General features: G+C 40.4%; 1 protein-coding gene across 2 annotated transcripts in view; it reads left to right on the top strand.

Annotated features, from left to right (window-relative positions):
- Nucleotides 1–21,757, top strand: part of FHIP1A (FHF complex subunit HOOK interacting protein 1A) — a 226,759-nt gene that overhangs the window by 121,185 nt on the left and 83,817 nt on the right. For both annotated transcript variants that reach the window (XM_081811766.1, XM_081811767.1), the window contains exon 3: nt 17,686–17,917. In XM_081811766.1, coding sequence (XP_081667892.1) covers nt 17,813–17,917 — 105 coding nt within the window. In that variant the 5' untranslated portion in view covers nt 17,686–17,812. The remainder of the gene's footprint in view (nt 1–17,685; nt 17,918–21,757) is intronic.

Genomic DNA, 21,757 nt, shown 5'->3' with positions numbered 1-21,757 from the left:
AATAAAATAGGGTTGGGAGGCCGTAAGGGAAGGAGGAGCTTACGCTAGTACATTGGAGGAGCGATGAACTTTTTGAATTTGTAAGCCAGCCGGCAGGCCCTCAGCCTGGATTTAACTTCCTCCTCGCCATGGCAACTGGATCATACACAGCCTTCACTTTGAAAGGAGCCGGTTCAGTTTAAGAAGCTTCAATCCCTCATTTGCATGTCGACCCAACCAACCCCAGTTAACCTGATTTCAATCCCTGTTTGGCATAGAGGACCTAAATGAAAACTACCCTCCTAATTTTTTGCCTTTATAACTCTGCCCCCTCTTTGTCTTCCTTGGAACACAATTCGGGTAGAAACCTGAGTGTGTCCCCTGAGTTGCAGTTCTAATCACCCAAATAAATGCTTGTTTTTAAACAATTTTTAGTGAGTTCTTTCCTGGTCAGCAAAGGCATTGGGGATAGAGAAGTGAACCAAATAACAGACCTTGCTTTCATGGAATTTATAGGCTGGTGGGGCAAAAAGTCAAGTCCTTTTGGGAAGACTTCCTCGTGGTGGAGACATGCAAGGCGAGACCCGAAGAGTGAGAAGACCTCTTAGTCACCCAGGACTGAAGAACATGCCTACTATGAAGAGTTCTGGAAAATGTGGGGATATGCATAGGACATGTGAAAGCAGGAGGGCCATGAACATATTCAGGCTTAATTATAGTCTTCATCTCAATAACAGAAACTGTTTGCTGTTATTTTAGAGCCTAAACTTTGTTTCTCTAGGTTCATGGCCAGAGGGAAATGCACAGTCTCCAGTTACGACTGTAAAGACATTCTTTTCGATCCTCCACCTGATCGGATTCAGCAGCTCCAGGGACTCCTGTCTTACCACGTGTTCCCTTAGTTGGAAAACTACATGGTCAATCTTTCTCTAGATTGGCAGTTTTGAGTGGAATGGATTATTTCTACCCAGAAACCAGGAGAAAATAACTGTGATGTGCTTTTGTGCCATGGTGCCATTGATTGGCCTTGTCTTGTGCCCTGACGAGTTGTCATGAAGGAATACAGGCCATCAGTTGCATCCACCGTCATGTAAGAAGTGGCAGAAGCACCTGCAACCCTAGTGCTGGGGATACTTACAGAGAAGGTCTCTCTGAGCCAGGACGCTCTTCACTATTTCATGTGTAAATGGCAGCTCTGAGAGAAAAGCCGCCCTTTGGAACAGGCCACAGACTCACAGAAAGGCTAAGGCTAAAGCTCCAAGATCAGCTAATCAATGTTCTTTGAACTTTCTTAGACACTTTTTTTTTCCTCCAACAAAATCTTCTTTGGAAATCTCGAACAGAAATCTGATAAAAGCAATGAATTGACACCTTAGAGAGTTTTAATATTCACTATTTTTTAAATGCCTGTGCACCGATTCTTCCCAAAGCTCTTGGGTTCTGGCAGGCGCATGCTAAAAAATAGCTAATTGTAATAGCTCATTTATATTAGTGCTTGCAACGAGAGAGACAGTGCCGAGCACTTACTTGCAGTGTTGCATTTTCTCTCCCTAGCAGCCCTGTGATGTAGACATCTTTATGGTCATCTCTATTTTACATGTGAGGCACTAGGCCCAGTGAGCTTTTAATGCCCTGCATAAGGTCACGTGGCTAGAAAGTGATGGGAGTTGGACTTGAACCCAGGTCTCCCTGACTAACCAGTCAATGTCCTTAATTGCTGATCTGGTAGGACCTCAGCACTAGATGTCACAGGATGTTGTCCCGACTTCCTGAGGTTACATTTGTGGTCAGTGTCAGTACCAGGGTCAGGACCCCGAAGTTCTGAGCCCTGGTCCAGTGTTCTTCGTGCTGTGCCTTCATGACAGCTGCTTTGGAACTATCAGAGGGAGATTTCCTAGATCGGTAGTGTCCCCGGAAGAACAGTTCCCTTAAACAAAATGTAGTGTGGGACGCACAGCCTTCTTTGCATGTAGCGTGAGAATAGGTTTTTTGAAAAGGAGATGAGTGTGTGTTAGAGGGGAGAATCCCCTTCCTCCTCTCACCTCTCTTACTGACCAGACAAGTCAAAAAAATCTTTGAAAAGGGTTTATTTTTGAAAGAAAAAGTTAGTAGCTGGGTTAATTTATTTGTCTTGTTCTCCGGGTTGTTGGTATTTATTTATTTTAAATGAACTCAATCACCTACCAGTCTAACCTAAGAGATACATATTTTTTAAATGGCAATGTAAGCACATAGAGTAAAAGCCACTTTTTGTGTTAATTCTTAAGATTTTAGGCTTGGGAATCATTTAGAACTATAAAAGTCTGAATACTGGGAAATAATGACTGAACTTATTGAAGCAGCCCGGTATCATTTTTATTAGTTTGCCTAGCAAAGGTTATGTTCTTTCTCTGTTTGAAGGCTTGAACATTTTAAAGAATTTTTGTTGGTTAAAGAAATAGGATTTTCTTTCTAAGTGTCTCCAATAACTGCGGATATGTCCGTAGTTTCTTTCTTTCTTTTTTTAAGATTTTATTTATTTATTTGACAGAGAGAGGGAACACAAGCAGGGGGAGAGGGAGAAGCAGGCTTCCTGAGGAACAGGAAATCCGATGCGGGGCTTGATCCCAGGACCCTGGGATCATGACCTGTGCTGAAGGCAGACGCTTAACGACTGGGCCACCCAGGCGCCCCTGTCTGTAGTTTCTTGTGGTTGATTGATAGTGGCAGTGCATGTTTCAGGTGGTCCTGGGGTGCAGACTCTGAGATGGAGATGTTACACGCAGGAGTTGGTTAGGGGGTGCTCTTTGAGTCAATGCCTGTGGGGAGAGGAGGAAGCAGGACTGGGCAGAGAGAGCGATGATAGACTGCCATCAAGTCTCAACAAAGGCTTGGGTGGATCCTACAGAGGGCTCTGGAGCTGTCCTGAATTGGGGCGAGGGGGTTGCACCCTCCCTTAGTCCAGGCACGGATGTGGCTGCCTTCAAGGAGAAGGAGTCATCTTGGGCAAAGTGGCTGTCTTCAGCAGAGGGCAATTTCTAGAGAAGACTGACAGCCTGGAACACTCCTAGCAGCTGGGAGAATAAATCTCTCGGTCCTGGAGGGCCTAAGTGGATGTCATAGCATCCGGTACAGTGCTGTTAACTCTTGAAATGCAGTAGAAGGGTAGCAGAAGGTAGAGACAAGGTTATCAGATAATCTTTGCTTGATGATTATGGTTTTAAGGTAAATGGGTAGTTGTATAAGATGCAATCTGTTAACTAATCGAGCCATCCCTTTGTGTGTGTGTGGGTGGGTGTGGGTGTGTTAAGAAAGTTTGATGTTATAACTCCATAAAAAGAATATTTTTGGTATAGAATATCTTTGGTATAGAATTTACCTAATTCATTGTGTGATTTATTTTAGTATTAAATTCCAAATCTGGCTAAGTCACAGATTTTTAAATTGCTCACAGAGGCATATGCTTTGTATTGTAATTATATAAAGAAAAGTCTGGAACCATGCTGCATGGAGATGAGCATGGTCTATAGAAATTTTATGTAACCAGGAGCCAGATTGCAGAAGCTAATCCACAGGGGGGATTTAATGTAAGGATTAATGACCTGAATTTTTATTTAAAATATTGCTTGGTTTTATAATTCATAAACAATTATACAAAACACATGTAATTACATCATAATTTGCTAATTTAAAGTATATACAAAAAATTGCAGTAGATCCACAACTAAATTTATGAGCCATTCTTGCATTGATCAGTATATGCCATATGAAAAAGCAAACACAAAAATGTTTTGAATCAGCATTTTGGGTAATGCATCTTTCGATATATCTCCTCTTTTAGAACTGAAGTGATGAATTGGGATATATTACATGGCTAATGTTCCCTGGTTTTTTTTTTTTTTAATTTTTTTATTGGTAGGATAATCAGTTTTGTTCATCTTTCTAACATGCGTTGGAATTACAAACCAGTTGGATTTCATTTGCATACCTAGACCTGTGTAAGCAGGGAAATACAGCAGCATCTCCAGTGGCTGACAACCCAGGTTTTCTAGACTGTTTGAGTGCTACGTTGTGGGAGTGGTTGACCTCAAGCCATTATCTTACTTATTACCAAGCTTTTAATCTCTCTAAGATTTGTATGTGTGGTGGATACAAATTCCATGACACTGTTCTCTTGACATTACGGTCAAACAAATAACAGAGGGAGATATTTCATTAGGAGCCAGAATGCCGGGAATCACGTTCTGTTTTTACCAACACACTTCTCATTTGCTTAGGTGAATTGCTGCCCTGTGTCACTCTCAGATACATTCCTGTACAAACATGGTATCAGTGAAAGAGCCCCTCTTTGGTGAAGCCACTCTTATTCCCTTTCCTGACTATGGCCGCAGTGGACTCCCCTTCTTTGTCATCTAGTCCTCCTAGTCCTTCTGCCTCTGCTTCATGTGCCATTCACTTTTCTGTAAGCTTCAGTTCCTTCAACTATAAAATGGGTATGACAAAACCTAATTCATCGAGTGGTCGTGAGGATGACAAAGACAGTGAAATTGTGGTGCCTGGCACAGAGTAAATGCCCCCATATATGGCAGCCCTTCCCACCAGCTCTGACTATTCCTTGCCCAGGCAAACCTCTCCCTGCTGTGAGCTGCTTATTCCCTGGGGCCTCAGACTGGATCTGACTCACATGCTCCACACGGCACATCTTGGGCAGTTGGGTAAGTGCTTCTTGAATCACCCATGAATACAAGAAGATGTGATCCCTACCCTCAAGGAGACCAGAGTCTGGGTCTGCAACAACTATAACTCAAAGTAGAAACTATGTTGCCATGGGGAGGTGGAACGAAGAGGTTTAGAGAAGAAAGAGATTAACAGGACAGGTTGAAGGCAGGCACTGAGTAGGTGTTCAGCATAATGTTTTTGATCCTGGCAACCAGAGGTATTGGGATGCTAGAATTTTTTTTTTTTTTAAAGATTTTATTTATTCATTTGAGAGAGAGAAAGAGAGAGAAAGAGAGGACAAGCAGGGGCAGGGGAGAGGGAAAAGGAGAGGTGAAGCCGACTCCCCGCTGAGCGGGGTGTCCAACGTGGGGCTCAGTCCCAGGACCTCGAGATCATGACCTGAGCTGAAGGCAGACACTTAACCAACTGAGTCACCCAGGCACCCCGGGGATGCTGGAGATTTTTTGCTAAATTTTACTGAACATGTTATATATATATATATATTTAAAGATTTTATTTATTTACTTGAGAGAGAGAGAATGAGAGAGAGCACATGAGAGGGAGGAGGGTCAGAGGGAGAAGCAGACTCCCTGCCGAGCAGGGAGCCTGATGCAGGACTCGATCCAGGGACTCCAGGATCATGACCTGAGCCGAAGGCAGTCGCTTAACCAACTGAGCCACCCAGGCGCCCCTGAACATGTTATATTTTTGCTTTGAATTCTACCCCCCTCAATTTTTAATGACAGCTTGTTCTTGGAACTTCACATGTGACAGGGATGGACAGAGTGCTTTTTTTTTTTTTTTTTTTGTAGCCCAAGCAGGTGGAGTTAGATCTGAGAGCATCTGTTAAATGTATCTAGGTCCTTTTGACACTTCTGCAACCATTTACCCAATATATCTACCATTATTTATACTGGTTGTGCTGTTTTGCTGAGCATGTGCTCATTTCATATGCTTGGTGGTAGTCAGTGGGCAGATAATTTGAATATTTTTGATTTAAAAAAATTTTCATTATATAGTTATTCTATTTAATGACTTTGAAAGATTCTTTCTCCAGAGAGAGAGCAGAATTAATGATTTTTTAATCACATTTTTTTGGCTAGCACATTCTGCTTTGTGGTTTTACTCCCCCAATCACATAAGCTAGATTTAGGAGAGAAATCACAGGGGGATTTGTTCAGACAGTTACTTGTTTGATTCCCCCAGAGGCACTGGCTCTTAGATCTTCTACTAGTGTAGCTCCTCTGATCTTTTATTCTGTAAGGTGTTTGTGTCTGTCTATGATGGATGTTTCACTGACCCAAGTAAATGGAAGAAAATTTTCTCCAGCCTTTAAATGTATTGCTTTCCTTGTTCTTTCAAAAACACACTTTTCTTGGGTAAGAACATTTTAGAGGCATTTGGCATCAAATCAACAGAATTGTGGCCTTTAATGGAATTTGAAGCACTGAGAGGTGGTTTGATTGGTAAGAATCCATTTTTGTTTCTTTCTCCTTGGCTATACCCCTATACACAATAAAGAAGCAACTCTCTTCCTCCCCTCGTTTTTTTGAAACAAGAGTATCTGATTTTATTGAATTTTGTACTTTGGCTTTTATTGGCACTTTCCTTTTTCCCTTGAAGGGGAGGAAAAACTCTCAACTTTTGTACAGAGTAAATTAAATTATGAGGAAAATAGTCCATGGAGTTAAACAAGATGAACTGAGGTTTTGGAACTGAATCTGAGCATTGCCATGATGATGCAGATAGTCTAATCTATGATTCAGAAACATATTAGTCATTTTGATATACTGTTGATTTGACTAATTACCCTGAAGGCTGGCTGGCAGACTGAATTGCCCAAGTCACCTAGTAATTTCGATCAAATCAACGAGTAATTATAGTTTTGTGCAGGCAACAAATATAGAATACTGATTATGATAGACTAAAAAAGATGTTATTGTGATATAATCATATAAAATACTTAATTCTAGCATTATAGCAGTGCTTACCTTTTCCATACTCCAGTGCTTAAATTTTCAGCACACAGTAGAGAAAGGTTGTGGCAACTGTTTGGAGAGAATCATTTTATTCTCTCGGTATAAACATGTGAAAGATTTTCTGGTGATAAGGTAAATACTCATATTTTAAGTGTACTTTAATTATAATAAGCGTGTTTTTGGAAGCCCTCAGAACTAAATATGGTCAGATTTGAAGCTCAAAATTCTCTTAGATTTCCCCACAGAAAGGACCTAAAATAAGCAATTTGTATGGCAGAGCCCAAAGTTATTGGGACTAATTTCACTGTCAGTTCATTAGATAAATACTAATATTAGCATGATCGGGCCTACCTGAAATCCAAATACTGACATTTGTTTGGTTCCCATTCTGTCATCATCCTTTTCCTCACTTTGGGGAGATCCTTCTCCAGAGTATGGTGTTTGTTACTGAATTTGTAATTGGCAATGTTTGTATGCTATTTTTGTGGGCATAGATGTAAAATATTGTAGAAACAGAGCCATGTTTACTGAATGGCAAAATCTGTCTTTAATTTTACTTGCGTTGTCTCTGGGATGGTTTACCTATGCTCCTTTTCCATAAAAGCAGGAAATATAATTTACTTGGAATTAGTGCAGATTTGCTATATAATTAATGTTTGTGAAGCTCCTCCAGGGGAGTTATTCTGAAGAAAGCTCCTGTGTGGTAACTTCATCCACTGTATATGTACTTGACAAAAAAAAAAAAATCAGAAAGAGAAAGAGAACAATAATTTAAAAGTTTTAGGTATTTGAGTTTGTTCTTGGGGAATTGTAGATGTGTTCCTGCTATTTTCTTGCTTGGTCTTATTTCTACCTCCCTGTCATAGTGCGAAGGTCTTAGTGTGCATTTGAAGATACGTGTTGGGGCACCTGGGTGGCTCAGTTGGTTAAGTGTCTGCCTTTGGCTCAGGTCATGATCCCAGGAGTCTTGGGATCGAGTCCCACATTGGGCTCCCTGCTCAGCTCCCTCTCCCTCTGCGCCTCCCACCTCTCTCTCTTTCTCTCTCTGTCTCAAATAAATAAAATCTTAAAAAAAAAAAAGATACATGTTATTTTTGGTATAACCTGACCCCAAATGCCTACTGCTTTGTTGGGATACTCAGCTATTTCTCCAGCTTCATGAGAAAAAGTTTGTTGATTTCGAACAAGTGCTTCATTAAGGGGTGTGGTAGTAATTTTGAGTATTTGCATGACTTGCCTTATGCATTGACATTAGAGCTTCATCTACAGGTAAGTTGCAATTCCATTCCAATAGTATTGAGTCAGATAATCAATTTTTGGTAATCCTACAGGGTTTAGAATGGAAGTGAATTATTATGCACATATATGTTAATATTATATAAAATTATTCTTCCAAAAAAGGAGCTCCTTTGCTTCTATATCCTCTTCACAGTTCCTTTGATTTTAGAACTTAATGAGCTCTAAAGTGCAGCATGCTTTGAGGGGAAAGTAGGGACTCTTGTCTACTCTTTTTGCTCATCGTTTTCAACCTGAAGCACTAATTCTAGGGAGAAATGGTGCCAATTGCAAAATGTGTCTCCAGCAAAATTTAATTTAAAACACTGTCTTTGGTTTTTCTTTTCTTGCTTTTTCTTTCTCCTTCTTTCTCTTCTGTACAAAAGACATTGATACACACATGTTAATTTAGTAGAGAAGAGTTTTAATTAAATAAGTATGGATAGCCTGAAACCACTCTAGAAGCAAGTGTAGATGAACTGAAGCAGAATATGGGAGAGTTGCGATCAACCCAGTTGCTTCTGGAGGCTTAGAGATAAATTAATGCCTTCCTCCTCATGAGGACAGCCTCTCTGCAGGTCTGCTCAGGGGGCTGCCAGCCATCCAGTCAGTAAGCCTTCCTTGCTGCCACAGAGGAACTGCTTCCTGTGAGTCGCTTCAGCTTTTACTTTTATTTCCTGAAAAGGCATCACAGCAAGCCTAAATTCTGGACCCCCCCAAGCAGAAATTGGAGCCTCCATTATTACCCTTTGTTAATTGTAAATTACATATGGCTTTTCTACTGTAGTATCTCGGAAGAGACAGCAACTTATGATTAGTATATACATCTGTGAGCAGAGCTAGACTTGAGCGTGTGTGCGTGCGTGTGTGTGTGTGTGTCTCTCTCTGTGCTCAGGGAGAGAGAGACACACAGAATGTTCCTCGCGTTGAGGTAAAGCACGGCTCTGTTCAGGGGTAAGCAATCTCTTAACACATTCTGCTTCGGACTTCCACAGGACGAAGCTTGTGGTAAAACGGAGGCTCCAGAGTAGTGAGGTCTGCTGTCCATGAGGGCAGTATTTTTAAAAGAGAAAGTTTAAGAAATTCATTGTAGGTGCATCATGATCTTTGGTTTTCATGGCAAATATTAGTTTGAAAGATAGGGGTTTGTACAAGTAGAAAAAAATCCTATAAAAAAAAAGATTTAAAAAGTTGTGCACGGTGGTGAAATCGCTCAAGTTTCCCTTCCGTAAACTGTGGTGCTAGAAGCTTTTCTAAATATGAGAGATCATCATAGTGAGCTATATTTACTTTGACTGCTTTTGTTTTTTCTTGAAAAGAGGTCCTTAAAAAATTATTGAGAACCATGGAGAGTCCAGGATTCCTCCAACTACATTTGGAGCAGCGATCTAGACTGACAGATATTTTGGCAGAGCATTAACTTTTCATGTTCCCAGCACTATGAACCCCATAAGGGAAGGTGAACTACAGAAATTTAACTGAAGAAGTATTATTGCACAATAATATTAAAATAAACATTAGAAAAGTGGTCAAGAGTAAGACTGCCACTCTTCTGAATTCTTTATGCTTTCTTAACGTGTCATTTGCATCCATATTTATTCCGTTGGAAGTTAACAACTCATAACTATGGATGTAGTTGTTTTCCCCTTGTGTGTTTTCTGTTGAATGTTCTCAAACATTTTGTGGTCCTTATAATTGATTCAAATAGCATATTATGTTCGGATACTCTTTTATCCCTACGCATACCCATCAGGCTGTAATTCCCGCAGGGTACCTTTCCTATCCTGCTGAGATGAAGAGACTTCCAGCGCACTGTAATTGCTTTACTAAGCCGGACTTGGGTACTTTCCTTTGGTTTGGGATGTTCATTGGCTTGTATTTTAAATTAAAAAATGCTTTTGCCGAGTAGTACATGAACATGGTACCAAATTCAAAAAGCGAAGAAAGGTACACAGTGAAAAGAAGTCTCTCTGCCTCCCCTGTCCCCGCCACCCCACTCTGCTGATGGTCTGTGCATTTACAGGCATATCGAGTAACACATTCCTTTTTTATCTTAGACAAATGGTGGCATATGGTACTTGATGTTCTGTCCATATCCCAGCAAACTTTTCGTATCAGTACATTCGGAGCTGCCTCCTTTAAAAAAAAAAAAAAAAAAATTGTGACCCAGGATTCCATTATATAGAAGTGCCTAACTTAGATAACCAGGCCATTGCTGGTGGATATTGAGGATCTTTCCACTTTTTTACTATCTAAACAGTGCTCCAGAGGACATCCCTGTAGTTAGGTGTTAGTGGTTAAAAGGATGTGTCTGGGTCAGATCCCAGGATATCTGTATGACCTTGATTAGACCTTGATTACCTCTCTGTGACTCAGTTTCCTTATCTGTGAAAGAAGGGAGTATAGTTCACAGGATGGTCGAGAAGATTAAATGGTGTAATATATTTCAAATAGTCCTGGCACAGAGAAATGCTCAATACGTGTCAACTCTTACTGTTAGTCAGTCTGCCATTTTGCAAGGTGAATGTGTCTTCCCAGGATAAATGCGTAGAAGTGGTTTTCCTGACCCAATTTAATTTTGAAGCCTGTTGCCAAATGGTTCTCTGTAGGTAGAAGCCCAGTTTATGCTCTCACCTGAGGGGTAGGAGGTGCGCTGATTTTTACTTCTCATAAGTCACCTCTTGATATGTGTAAATCTGGACTGTGTATATTCCTAAGGTCCGAGTAGTAGTTGCTCAAGGGGGAGAGATTTCAAGTTAAAAAGTTCTTTTCCCTGGAATTTTTCAGGGCTTCTAGAAGATCTCGCTTTTTATTTTTATCCATATGACATCTTATCTTGATGATAAACTGATTGTGGCAATAATAAATATGTGAGCGGTGAACTACATTAAGCCAGTAGGTTTTTATTGTGTACTTCTAGAATCCTTTACTTACTCATGGATGAGAAATGCAGTCTTTTAAATCCTCATACAACAGTGGTACCATTTGTTAGAGGGATTATTATATTTACACGTAAGGAAGTCTTACATTATTTTTCTGTTCATAAAAAAATAAATGTGAAATTAGAACTTTATAATCGTAGGTTATCATGTAAGTGCTACTATTATTCCACTGACTTGAAGGCAAGATCCCAGTCTTGATTAGCTCAAGTATCCATGGCTTACACCATTTCTGTCGTGTGTATAGTACACAAAAGGTACCCAACCCTGTGGCCGATTGCATAGACTGGTGAAGAAGTGTGCTTTGCCCCGATCAGCATAGGATCATGTTCTAGGAGACGAGCAGGTTGTTGGTTCTGAGCTTTTGCTGACATTATAATAAATGCTAATCATTTTGTACCTCTGATGCCTCACCTTGCAGTGTTTTGGGTAGGAGTGGAGGTGCCTAGCCAGCCATGAAATTTGTAGGGCACCAAGGCCTGAACTGATTATTATTCAAGCGCCTGGTTACTCATGGGGCTGGAACAACCCCCACGGTGCTGAGACAGAACTTTGTTGCAATTCAAGTCACAAAAGTTCCACAACTCTCTTTAGTCATACCTTTCGTATTGGAACTGGCTATTAGCCTCTGTTTTGGGACTTCATGGTTTTACGATGAATGCATCTTTAAAGTGGCTTTTAAACTTTTTTGAAGGGGGGGCAATTCATTCACCCTTTTTAGAATTGGCTGAAGACCATAGCCACCTCTCCCCAGAGAAAGGATGCCAACAATTTATGAGATTCATGGATGTATAGGGAATGTTATTGGTACTTCACTCATTGTACTTAGCGTGTCTCGTGCCATGCATGGACGGATGCAGGGCATTTTTGCAAAGGAGGCTTTTCATGTTGTTATTTCAAAAGGCAATCATCACCTCACCTTACTTATACTACAGGTTGCATACCTGAAAATTTTCACTGAAAGCATTTGAAAAATTACTGGGAGGGAATGAATTCTGATTGCTACAGCTATAAAGACAAGTACAGATTAAACAACACAACTTCCCAAAGTACCTACGTTTCCATAGAAAATGACCAAGACATGTTGGTCAAAAACTTAAATTTTTTTTTCCCAGGAACATTTCTGGAGAAGAACTTCGTTAGTATGAGAAGGTTCTTAGATTCAGAGGACTTATCCCAAATCTCTGCTTTAGAATATTACCCCAGAGAAGTTGTCAGATCATCTTGTGACTGCATTTACCATAGTTAAATTTTAGGGCTTTGTGGCAGAAATCTTGACTGAGTTGTCCCTTGATAGCTTTCAACAAAATAGTGGTGTGAAAGGGTGGTGCATACTACCAAGATTGTAGTGATTAATTGGGTTGTTGGGGAGACTCCCCAAGAGTGGTCTAGTTTTCATGCTTCAACAAGTCACCCCATGTGTACAAGAAACTTCTCTGTTCAGTTACCAGTGAGCTGATGTCTCAACACTTGCTATAATTTTCAAAAGCTGTAATTTTTTCATTCCAAATCCTTGCCAGTATTGGTTTAGTTTCTTGAATAGCCTTAAAAATTAAGTCCCCAAACAAATTTCAGGTATGAATATGAATATTAACTTTAATTTTTTTTCTCCATTTTTTTCTGCTTATCAGTCCATTGCATGGCACTTGGGTATGACCTAGTTGGCAGCCCATTCTCGTGAAATTAAAATGTAAAACATGGTGGAATTATTTCAAGGAATTATTGACAGTTTTCTGAAATCTCCTTACTATTTTAAAGTATGCATTTATCAGAGCCTGAAACTATTTGGAATGTGTGAATGGAGAGAATTTTCTTTGTGCGCACTCTGTGTGTTAACTGATGACCTACAACTTGGCGGAACAAAACAAGACTCTGCTTTACTGAATAATGGACAGTCATCGATGAATGAGCCAGAGTCAAAAACTATGGCAAGTTGAGGGATCCTTAGGACAAGGTCTGGGAGAGTCAGGGGCTATTGGATGCTTGCTTTATTTTTCACAGTCCAGGATTGCTATGTGATATGACAGCGACAGAGAAAAGGAAACTGGGCCAGAGGATTACAGCACAGGGGGGATTTGGGTTTAATAGGATTTTATTAGGCTCTAAGCAGAGGTTGTCTGAGGTAGTTTGACCCACACTGAATCCCCCTCCCCCCACTGCTATTACTTATAATTGAGGGCAGAAGTTTCCTCTCTCTTTAGGTGTTCCCAATATTTGAAGAGTCTTCACCCTAGATGGAATTTTATATGATAAGCACATTTACAGTAATAGACTTTTAATGTATTTAGTAGCAGCCGATTCAGGGCATTCCAAAGTGCATTCTAAAACAATGAGTTCTTCTACTGGCAATTGCTCAGGAAACAAACAAACAAACAAACTGTGAATTATATTCAAAATGGTTGATTCCTGTGCTTTGGGTTCTTTAAGTGAAATATGCTTTAATTGTTAAAAAGAATACAGATCGAATCCATGTATAACTAGAATTCTTACAAAGATTTTTGTACAGTGGCCATTATTCTTCAAAGCTTATCTTCTTACCCCTCCTCAATTAGTACAACAATTGTAATAAAGTACAGAAAATAATGACTTTTGAGCTGGAGGAGACCTGAGAAATAATCATGTAGTCCTAACTCACCTAAGTGAGGTTCCAAACCAAGGTCCCTGTTTTCCACTCAAGGTTTCACAGCTGGGTAGAGCCTTGGGGCCGGGTCCCAGTTAAGAGCTCAGGTCCCCAAGAGGCGACTTGACGTCTTGTGACTTCCACACTTGGACAACTGAACTAAAAACTCTTAGCCCTTACCCTTGGTTCCCCACTTTAAATCCACCTAATCCTTCCAACCATTTCCACAAACCAACCAGAGAGGAGGGAAGAAGGAGAAATGGGAAGGAAGCCTGCCATGTCTTTTCATCAAGTTGAAGAGATTGCTTCTGATATGGCAACTCACTGTGGAAAGACTCCACATGGCTTCTCTTGTATCTCTAGGCCTCTCCTTGCTGTGTTGTTGACCTTGTCTTTCCTCTGCTCCTGTTGCTCTACCAAAATCCTTAAAAAAAAAAAAACCTATCCATCCATCCATCCATCCATCCATCCATCCATCCATCCATCCATCCTTCTTCAAATTCTCTATGTTCATTGGTTCCTTCCCATTAGGCCTGCAAATATGATCATTTTTTCCTTAATAAAAATGTTCCTTGGCTCTGTTTCCCCTTAAGGTGACCATCATTACTTTTCCTTAAAGAATTTTTTATAATCCATTATTAGAGGATATTATATTGGAATAGATAAAAGAAGGATGTTATGAGATCGTATATTGTTAAATGCCAAAATGTTTACACTGTAATTTCAGTATGATAGTGAAAGAGGGGTATATTAAAATATAGTCATTTGTAGTTCGGGGAAAAATGTGATTTTCACACATTTATAGCTTTCCTAAGTATTGTGGTTTTGAAAGGAGGCTGAAATTAGATAAAGATGTCTGTCTATTTGGAAATGAGGTTGAAGGAATTTTTATGGTAGAGGTATAATCTAGATGACTAGAATCTAAGCTTTTATGATTATATAGTATATTTTATAATGTGATATGGAAGCATATGCGTGTGCTTTTTCTCATAGTCAAAAGATATCATGTACTTTCTAAAAAGCAAATAAGAATACATATAATTCTTATGTCAGTTATCTCTAGCTCCAACAATGATTTAATAACATTTTTCTTTCCCTACTGATGAAAAATATTTTTGTATATATTATTAATGAAATATATGAATTTGACTACACAATAGTCAGTTCTGTCTTTGCAATATAGAATCTGTGCCAGTGTATACGTGGGTTTTGATAGCTCCTCCCCCCATACCAAAAAAACTCAACAACCACACCACAAAACCACACGCAACCACTGTTGGACAGAGTCCTTCGGGTATTTTTTGGGGTTGGTGGTTCATTTGAAGAAAGAACAAAATCACTCTGAATGGTTTACAGAGCTCTTTCTCAGGCATGAAATCCGAGTTGATGTGCATGTGGGTATTTATGGGAAGAACAGGCTGAGTATGTGGCAAGAGTGTTCCTCTGAGCAGTCCCAGCGCCGGGTATGATAGGCTGAAGAGAGCGGAGGGCCAGAACGGGGGAAATGTCCCAACAATGCCATATGCATGACTCAAGCACACATTCTGGTGACTGCAGCCTCTTTTACCTGCTCCTGGCTTTTTGCTAAGTTTTGTCCTGCTCTGTTCTTCACTTGGGACTTTTAGCTGTGCTCTGGGAGTTAAATAAAAAGCTTGGAATGGAAAAATGCAAAAAGGAATAAAGTAAAGCCTGAGAACAGGCAAATGCAGAAATGTATTGGAAACCTCGGTGCTTGAGGAAAGGCGCCCTTCTATGTCTCTCATAAATATGGAGCCATCTCTTGTAGTTTTATATTGCCCTGGGGACGTGCTAGTGCTTTAATACTCTAACATGGGAATAAGAGAGAAAGAGAGTGGAAATATCCAGCTCTTTTGTCTCTGGGTGTATTCGGAAGTATTTTCATTTATAGAATCTTCTGGCATAGTGTTTCCTTTTTAAATGTGGCTTCCTCTACTTGCCTGTGTTTAGGTTCTTCAGGCATCTGCTTCAAAAGTATGATTGGATAAACATCATCCAAGTGAGATGCACTTTTCTCAGAGAACATACAGCTTCCTTAAGGGAATAGGGCCAGGGATTATAGCCAGGAGAAAGGAGAATAAAGATTTCTAGAAGGAACCCTGGACTGGGAATCAAGAGACTTACATTCCATTTCCATCAAAACTAACTTGTAGTTTACGACTTTAGCTAAGAGATTTATTTTGTCTGTAATGCAGTCTCGCTATCTGCAAAGATTGCATGCGAAGTCCCTTTGAGAACGAACTTAACAGACCTGAGAGAGCATGTTTCTAATTTTCATTTAGAAGCAGCTGGCATGTTGGATGTTCCCCTCATACGTTTGAAGACGAATCTGAGAATCCTGGAGCTGAAAGGAGTCTCAGGAAGTCTCATACTTTCTGAACCTCTGGGATAAACCAAAACACTCTGATTTTCCTCATTATGATCGTTACATCATCTGAATAAAAGACACTTTCACAGAAATCCTATGTTAAAGACAATGAGGGAGTTGAATCAGAACTTGGTTTATGTCTTATCACTTAAAACAGGTCTGTACGCTGAAATGATACCTCTGAGGACCAGCCTGGTAACCAAAAGTGAGGTGAAGAGGCTGGCTGTAGGATTCTAGGGAGTGGCCAGGACCTCGGAGATGGGGACCACATACCCTGTGTGTGTGGGGAGGCACGTGGGCCCAGTAAAACATGCCTCCCAGTGGCAAAGGGTCATTGCTGGCAGTGAACAATGTCTTATTGAAAACAAGAAATTTGGAATTATTAGGAATTACATGTCAGGGAGTTCACCAATTTGAATAATAAAATATGGTCATAGAAGATACACACAGGCTGTTTCCCTCAGGTCTGTAATTTGTGTGAGCCTCCCTCAAACAGGCCTTCCTCTTTCTACATACTTTTACCCTCTTCCATTCTCCCTAAAAAATGTTTCCTTTCCTCAGAATGATCAATTCTAACCAGTTTCTGTTATGTCCTACCATTTTTTTCAAGATATGAATGCCGAATGGTTCGCCTGCTACCCCCAGCAGAATATTCCTTAACAATTTTCTAGTGTTTAATTTCACTCCCCACAAAGAACTTGACCCATAAGTCTAACCCGAATCCTCACCTTAAGGCCCCTTTCTCACATTTTATTGTTTGTAGGAGGAACGGTTGACCAGTGTTCTCCTCATAATACCCTTCATACTACTCAGTTGAAAAATCGAGTTTTTTTTGGCACTACAAATCTGGAAATTTTATCATGGGTTGTGTTTTCCAGTGCACTAATAATTATCGTGTGATCACGTTAGCGCAGACTCTCTCCAGTCTGCACGCTGAAAACCAATAGTGTTTTGAACTGGACCCAGGCCTTTCTGTGGGCTCATCAAACGGGAGATGCTGCCACTCTTGTATTGCTTCCGTCTGCAAGTCAGCCCCATGCAACTGGGTCATGGTTGCTGTAAGCTCTATGACCTCAGTATCTTTTTTCTCCCTACTGGCTCTGTGGTAGTTGGGCTTTCTTCATATTCTATCCACATAATTCATTTTTCATTTGTAAGTGTGCTACCTTGTACTCACACCGAGTAAGCACTATCTTGTTTTTGACCGATCGTTTCTGTCTCTGATTTGTCAAGGTTACTTGGAATTCTGTAATTTTTCAGAGAAGCCAGAAACCTTAACTTGGTTTGTAGCTATGAAATGACTGAGAATGCTTTCAATTCCATTATGACAGCCATTGATTAGAAAAAAATTCAATCATATCGGACCCAGGAGTCTGGGTGCTGTTTTATACCTACCCCGAGTTGCATCAGGGCTTTTATTTCTGTCACTATTAACTAATGGTTTTCCTGTTTCTGGATGCTTTTAAATTCCACAAACATTGGTATCATAGTTTCTTGCTCGGTTATAGAAACAGTTTGAATGATTAGACTTACTATCTAGGGGGTTGTGGTTGATGGTAGTGAAGAAAATAAAACCAATAATTATTTAATTTATGCATATCGCTTTGGTAGTTTCATTATTTTATATTTTTAGTAGCAAGGTAAGAGTAAATAGGGGGGCCTATAGATTGGGTAGAAATGTCTGTTTTGTAGATGTTTTTGTTCTGTGTTGGACTTCAAGACTGTCTATGCTTTGATTTAAATTCAATGGCCAGTGTCCTATTTAATATGTGAACATAACGAGATGCATTTTTATTATTGTCATTACAGGTTTCGGAAGATGACAGTGAAATGTGAAGAAGTTACGTTTCTTATGTGATACTTGAAAGTTAGTGACTGCTTGCCAAATTTTCCTGAAAATTCAATATGACTTAGAAGCACTGATTTACGAAGGTTTATGATGTCATCGGTTACGACGGAAAACAAACTCCCACAGGCCGTGAGCCTGCAGGGAGTTGACCCAGAAACATGCATGATTGTATTTAAAAACCACTGGGCGCAGGTAATGTATGAGTTGCACTTTTCTCTGCTGGTCTACGTAGCTCTCGAGGCCTCTATCCCATTGAACCAGGGGTTTCCTACCTCTGTGACGGGTGACTAGGCTTCCAGAAACATAGGGAGCAAAACCCTTGCAGGTAGGAAGAAAAGCAACTTTTTTTTTTTTTTTTTTTTTTTTGCTTTCCTAGAATACATATCTGGTTGAAAACCATGGTTTCCATAAAAGCAATTAGGGAACATGTATGTTCCTCAGATATTTTTGGAAGAACAGCTGTTGGCCTGAAAGGGACTTTGACATTTCATTGCAATAGACTTGACCAGGATTAGAGTCTCTCTTTCCCTCCTCCCTGCTGATTTCCATCTAGTCCTTACACTCTTGACAGCGCTAAAATACACATTTATTAAATATTTACCAAGTGCTGTGCTGAGTACTTCAAAAGCCTTATGTCATTTACTCTTCTCCACAAACCCATAAGACCATTAGTGTTAGCTTCCTCATTTTACAGATGAGGGAATGGAGGATTAGACATGTGGAGTAACTCGCTTGAGGTTATGCAGATAGTGAGTTTCCAAGCAAGTACATAGTAGACCTTGGTTCCTCGACTTGTGTATTTGACCTCTGTGCGCTACCATTTTTCGGGCTGGTGGTCCCTGCATCATTTAAGGAAAGAAGATGCCTGGCAGTATCTGAATTCATTACAAAGCTGGTTATAAAAGTTTTTTTGATTATTCAGTTTGACTTCTGTGTAACTCTGATCTGCTTGTATAGATAATTACGGGTTGAATGTTCAGAAAATTTATCAGCTCACTGCTTTCCTCAGGGAGTTTATAAGTAGTAAAATAAATAAAATTGGCCTTCTTTACTACTTGTCCAACATTACACTCCCTAGGTGAGCTGGTAAGTGGCTATTTATGTGACAGTTTTTTAATGACTACCCAGTTCCTTCCTGTGGCCGGAAACAGTAGAGGGGTTAAAGCACTGAGCCTGCAAATCACAGCAATTATGGGGGACACAGTTTAGATCAAAAACAAAATCAATTCTGCTTCTGGGTCATTTACACTTTGTAGCTTCTTGTCACTAGTGTAAAGCTTCCAAGATTTTTTATGCATTTCCCATTCTCTGACTTTTTGCTGTTAGAATCTTAATGGGCTTGCTCTGGATTTTAAGGGCACATCTGCTTTAGCAAAGAGAGGAAAGTAATTCACGAGTTTTTTGAATAATTAGAGTAATTATCTTTGACTTTGCAGTTTTATAAGTATTTTAATGTGCTGGCTCCAAAGTGGGGTTGTGAACCCTAAGGGGTGTGCCTGTTAGTCTATTGGGTGTGGGAAGAATATTTTAGAAGGCCTATTTTTATCTTTATCTTTTGAAAATGTCTATTTTGTGTTTATAAAGTACGTAATATAGTTACATATTAGCATGTGCACATTTATTATTGTATCTAGTAATTATTTGCGCTCCTCTTTTTTTTAACTGGTAGGAGTGTGCAGTCAGATGTTTTATATTGAGAATACTTCCAGTCTTAGTCATTTCATTTGGCTGAGAAAGTCCATCATTCTAATACACATTCTTGGCTCTGGGCCCATTTTGTTTATTTGTATAAAAATACTTTTGATTGTAGTATTCCTGGTGGAGAATCTGTGATCGGATCCATTCAGTATTCTATACCAGGCTTCAAAGACAGGATATATCATCAACCTCTTGATTTTATGTGGATGGATCATTTGCCCTGTCAGATTCCATCCTGGGCAAGCTTTCTCCAAAGCTGTTGGAGTGCTGGTAGAGAGTCTTACTTCAGGAATGTGTAAATACTCTTTCCCATTGGTGAAGGAGTAAATATTGGTCCCAGAATCATATTACTCATTTCCATATCCGATATGAATGACTTCAGCATCATTAAACATTTTGGGTGATCTGAAGCATGGCAACTTTTGTTGAGTACAGAAAAATACTGAGTTGAGGGTAAGGATAATTTTGTCAGAGGGAATGGTGTTCAGTTATTAAACACTTCCTTTTGTAAAGTGGGGACACTCTTGATCTTACTCCTCTTTCACACATTTCTTTACCTTGCTTTCCTCTTTAGGCTTGACTTTTCCTTTTAAATAAATCTGCAGAGTGCCCGCAGTCTCTGTCTACTTCCAAGAAAGGCTCTTGGGGGCCTTTCGGTTGCTTTATGAATAAATATACTGGTTGAAGAAATGCATGTGGATGTCAACACAATTGTAGTTAAATGGAGGTTTATTAGCCCCAACTATGGATTCATCATTGTAGGCTGTACGGGTGGGACATGGGGATGTGTCAGCCTTGGAAGAACAGGGTCTGGGCTTTTAAAGAATGTATGCGCTAATTTGGAGGACGAGGTGAGATACATTATTAGAAAATGAATAATATTGATTACAGGAATTAAGTCAAAGGAAGGGACTATTATGCGTGAAAATGGCTTGGGAAATGGAGGAATGAGATTTGGCTAGCTTAACTACAGGAAAGGAGGTTTTTTTTTTTTTCTTTTCCCTTAAGGTTTTATTTATTTATTTGAGAGAGAGATAGAGAGAGAGAGAACATGAGAGGGGGCAGGGTCAGAGGGAGAAGCAGACTCCCCATTGAGCAGGGAGCCTGATGAGGGACTTGATCCTGGGACATGAGCTGAAGGCAGTTGCTTAACCAACGGGGCCACCCAGGCACCCCTAGGAAAGGAAGACTTTGATGACAAAGGAAAAGAATATTTTAGAGAAGGGGTTTTGGGAAGGAATGCTCAGTGTTGGCTTTTTTCAGTGGTAAGAAAAGAAAGGTGAGGAAGTCAGGGCAAAGAGGAGATGCAGGGCTACAAGTGAGGTAAGGCCCGGAACCTTCAGTTGATAGGAATAAATGATTCTCACTGTTTCGGAGGTTTATACATTAGCTCTTGGCCATGAGTCATGCAGGCTGGGGGCGCAGGCAGAACGCTTAAAGTCGGACATAAACTCCTGTGACTGGTGTGATGGCAGCCCCCGGGTTCCCCTGAGGCAACCCGAGGAAACCTGTAAGGCTGGCAAGAAATGTGACCTAGTCAGAACTGGGTGACAGCATTGTATTTCCTGAAGTGTCCGATTAGCTGGCAAGCACAATGCTTTTTTTTATATGTTAAACTAGGGAAAATGGAGTCAACAGTAGTCTGTGGTATCCGCAGTTCTTCTGTTTGTTAGGATACTTCAGCATAATTAACATATATTTGACAGGTTCTGTTCCGCTGTTTACTAGTAGCTTCTGTTCCAGACCTTGACTTAAAAAAGCAAACTTTGATGGAGGAGGATATCCGCTTGCCCACCTACACCTTGCAGTCTGTCAGGGACAGCTCGTTATAAAACCAGCTGTCATCCAAGGCAGTCTGTGATTCCGGAGGCTCGCCAGCAGAGAGACCTTGAACGGCCTTGTTGTGCACTTTAGTTTCCAAATTGTTCCCTGGGTCCAGTGATCTCATGACATCCCCAGAACCGTTCTCTAGTGGACATTCAGGAATAGTTACATTCCTAACAGCAACCCCGGAGAACCCAGGCTATAGGATTCTGATAGCCTGGATGCCGGCCAGTACGTCCTCCCGCTTTCTGAGATGCCATCTCGCACTGTGAAGTTGTCAGAGCAGTGAATCGAAAACCCAGTATCGTTTTTCTAGTTGGACATTTCAGTGGCATCTGGGCACCTACAGGCCAGGATGGCACATAGGGTCTTTATTTCACTCCTTGTCTCTGATTTAGTCTCCAGAAATGCAACATTACTTGGAGTTCCTAGCCACCCCCACTCCTAGGCAGTGCCCAGCAGGCTATTTCAGGCTTCTCTGCCTTAGGCATTTCCTCCTCTTCCTGCCTG

The sequence above is a fragment of the Leptonychotes weddellii genome, chromosome 2 (assembly GCF_054177405.1).
Source record: "Leptonychotes weddellii isolate Sample4059 chromosome 2, ASM5417740v2, whole genome shotgun sequence".
Lineage (NCBI taxonomy): Eukaryota > Metazoa > Chordata > Mammalia > Carnivora > Phocidae > Leptonychotes > Leptonychotes weddellii.
Note: the sequence above shows the minus strand (reverse complement) of the source record. Positions and strands in the feature narration are given on the sequence as shown.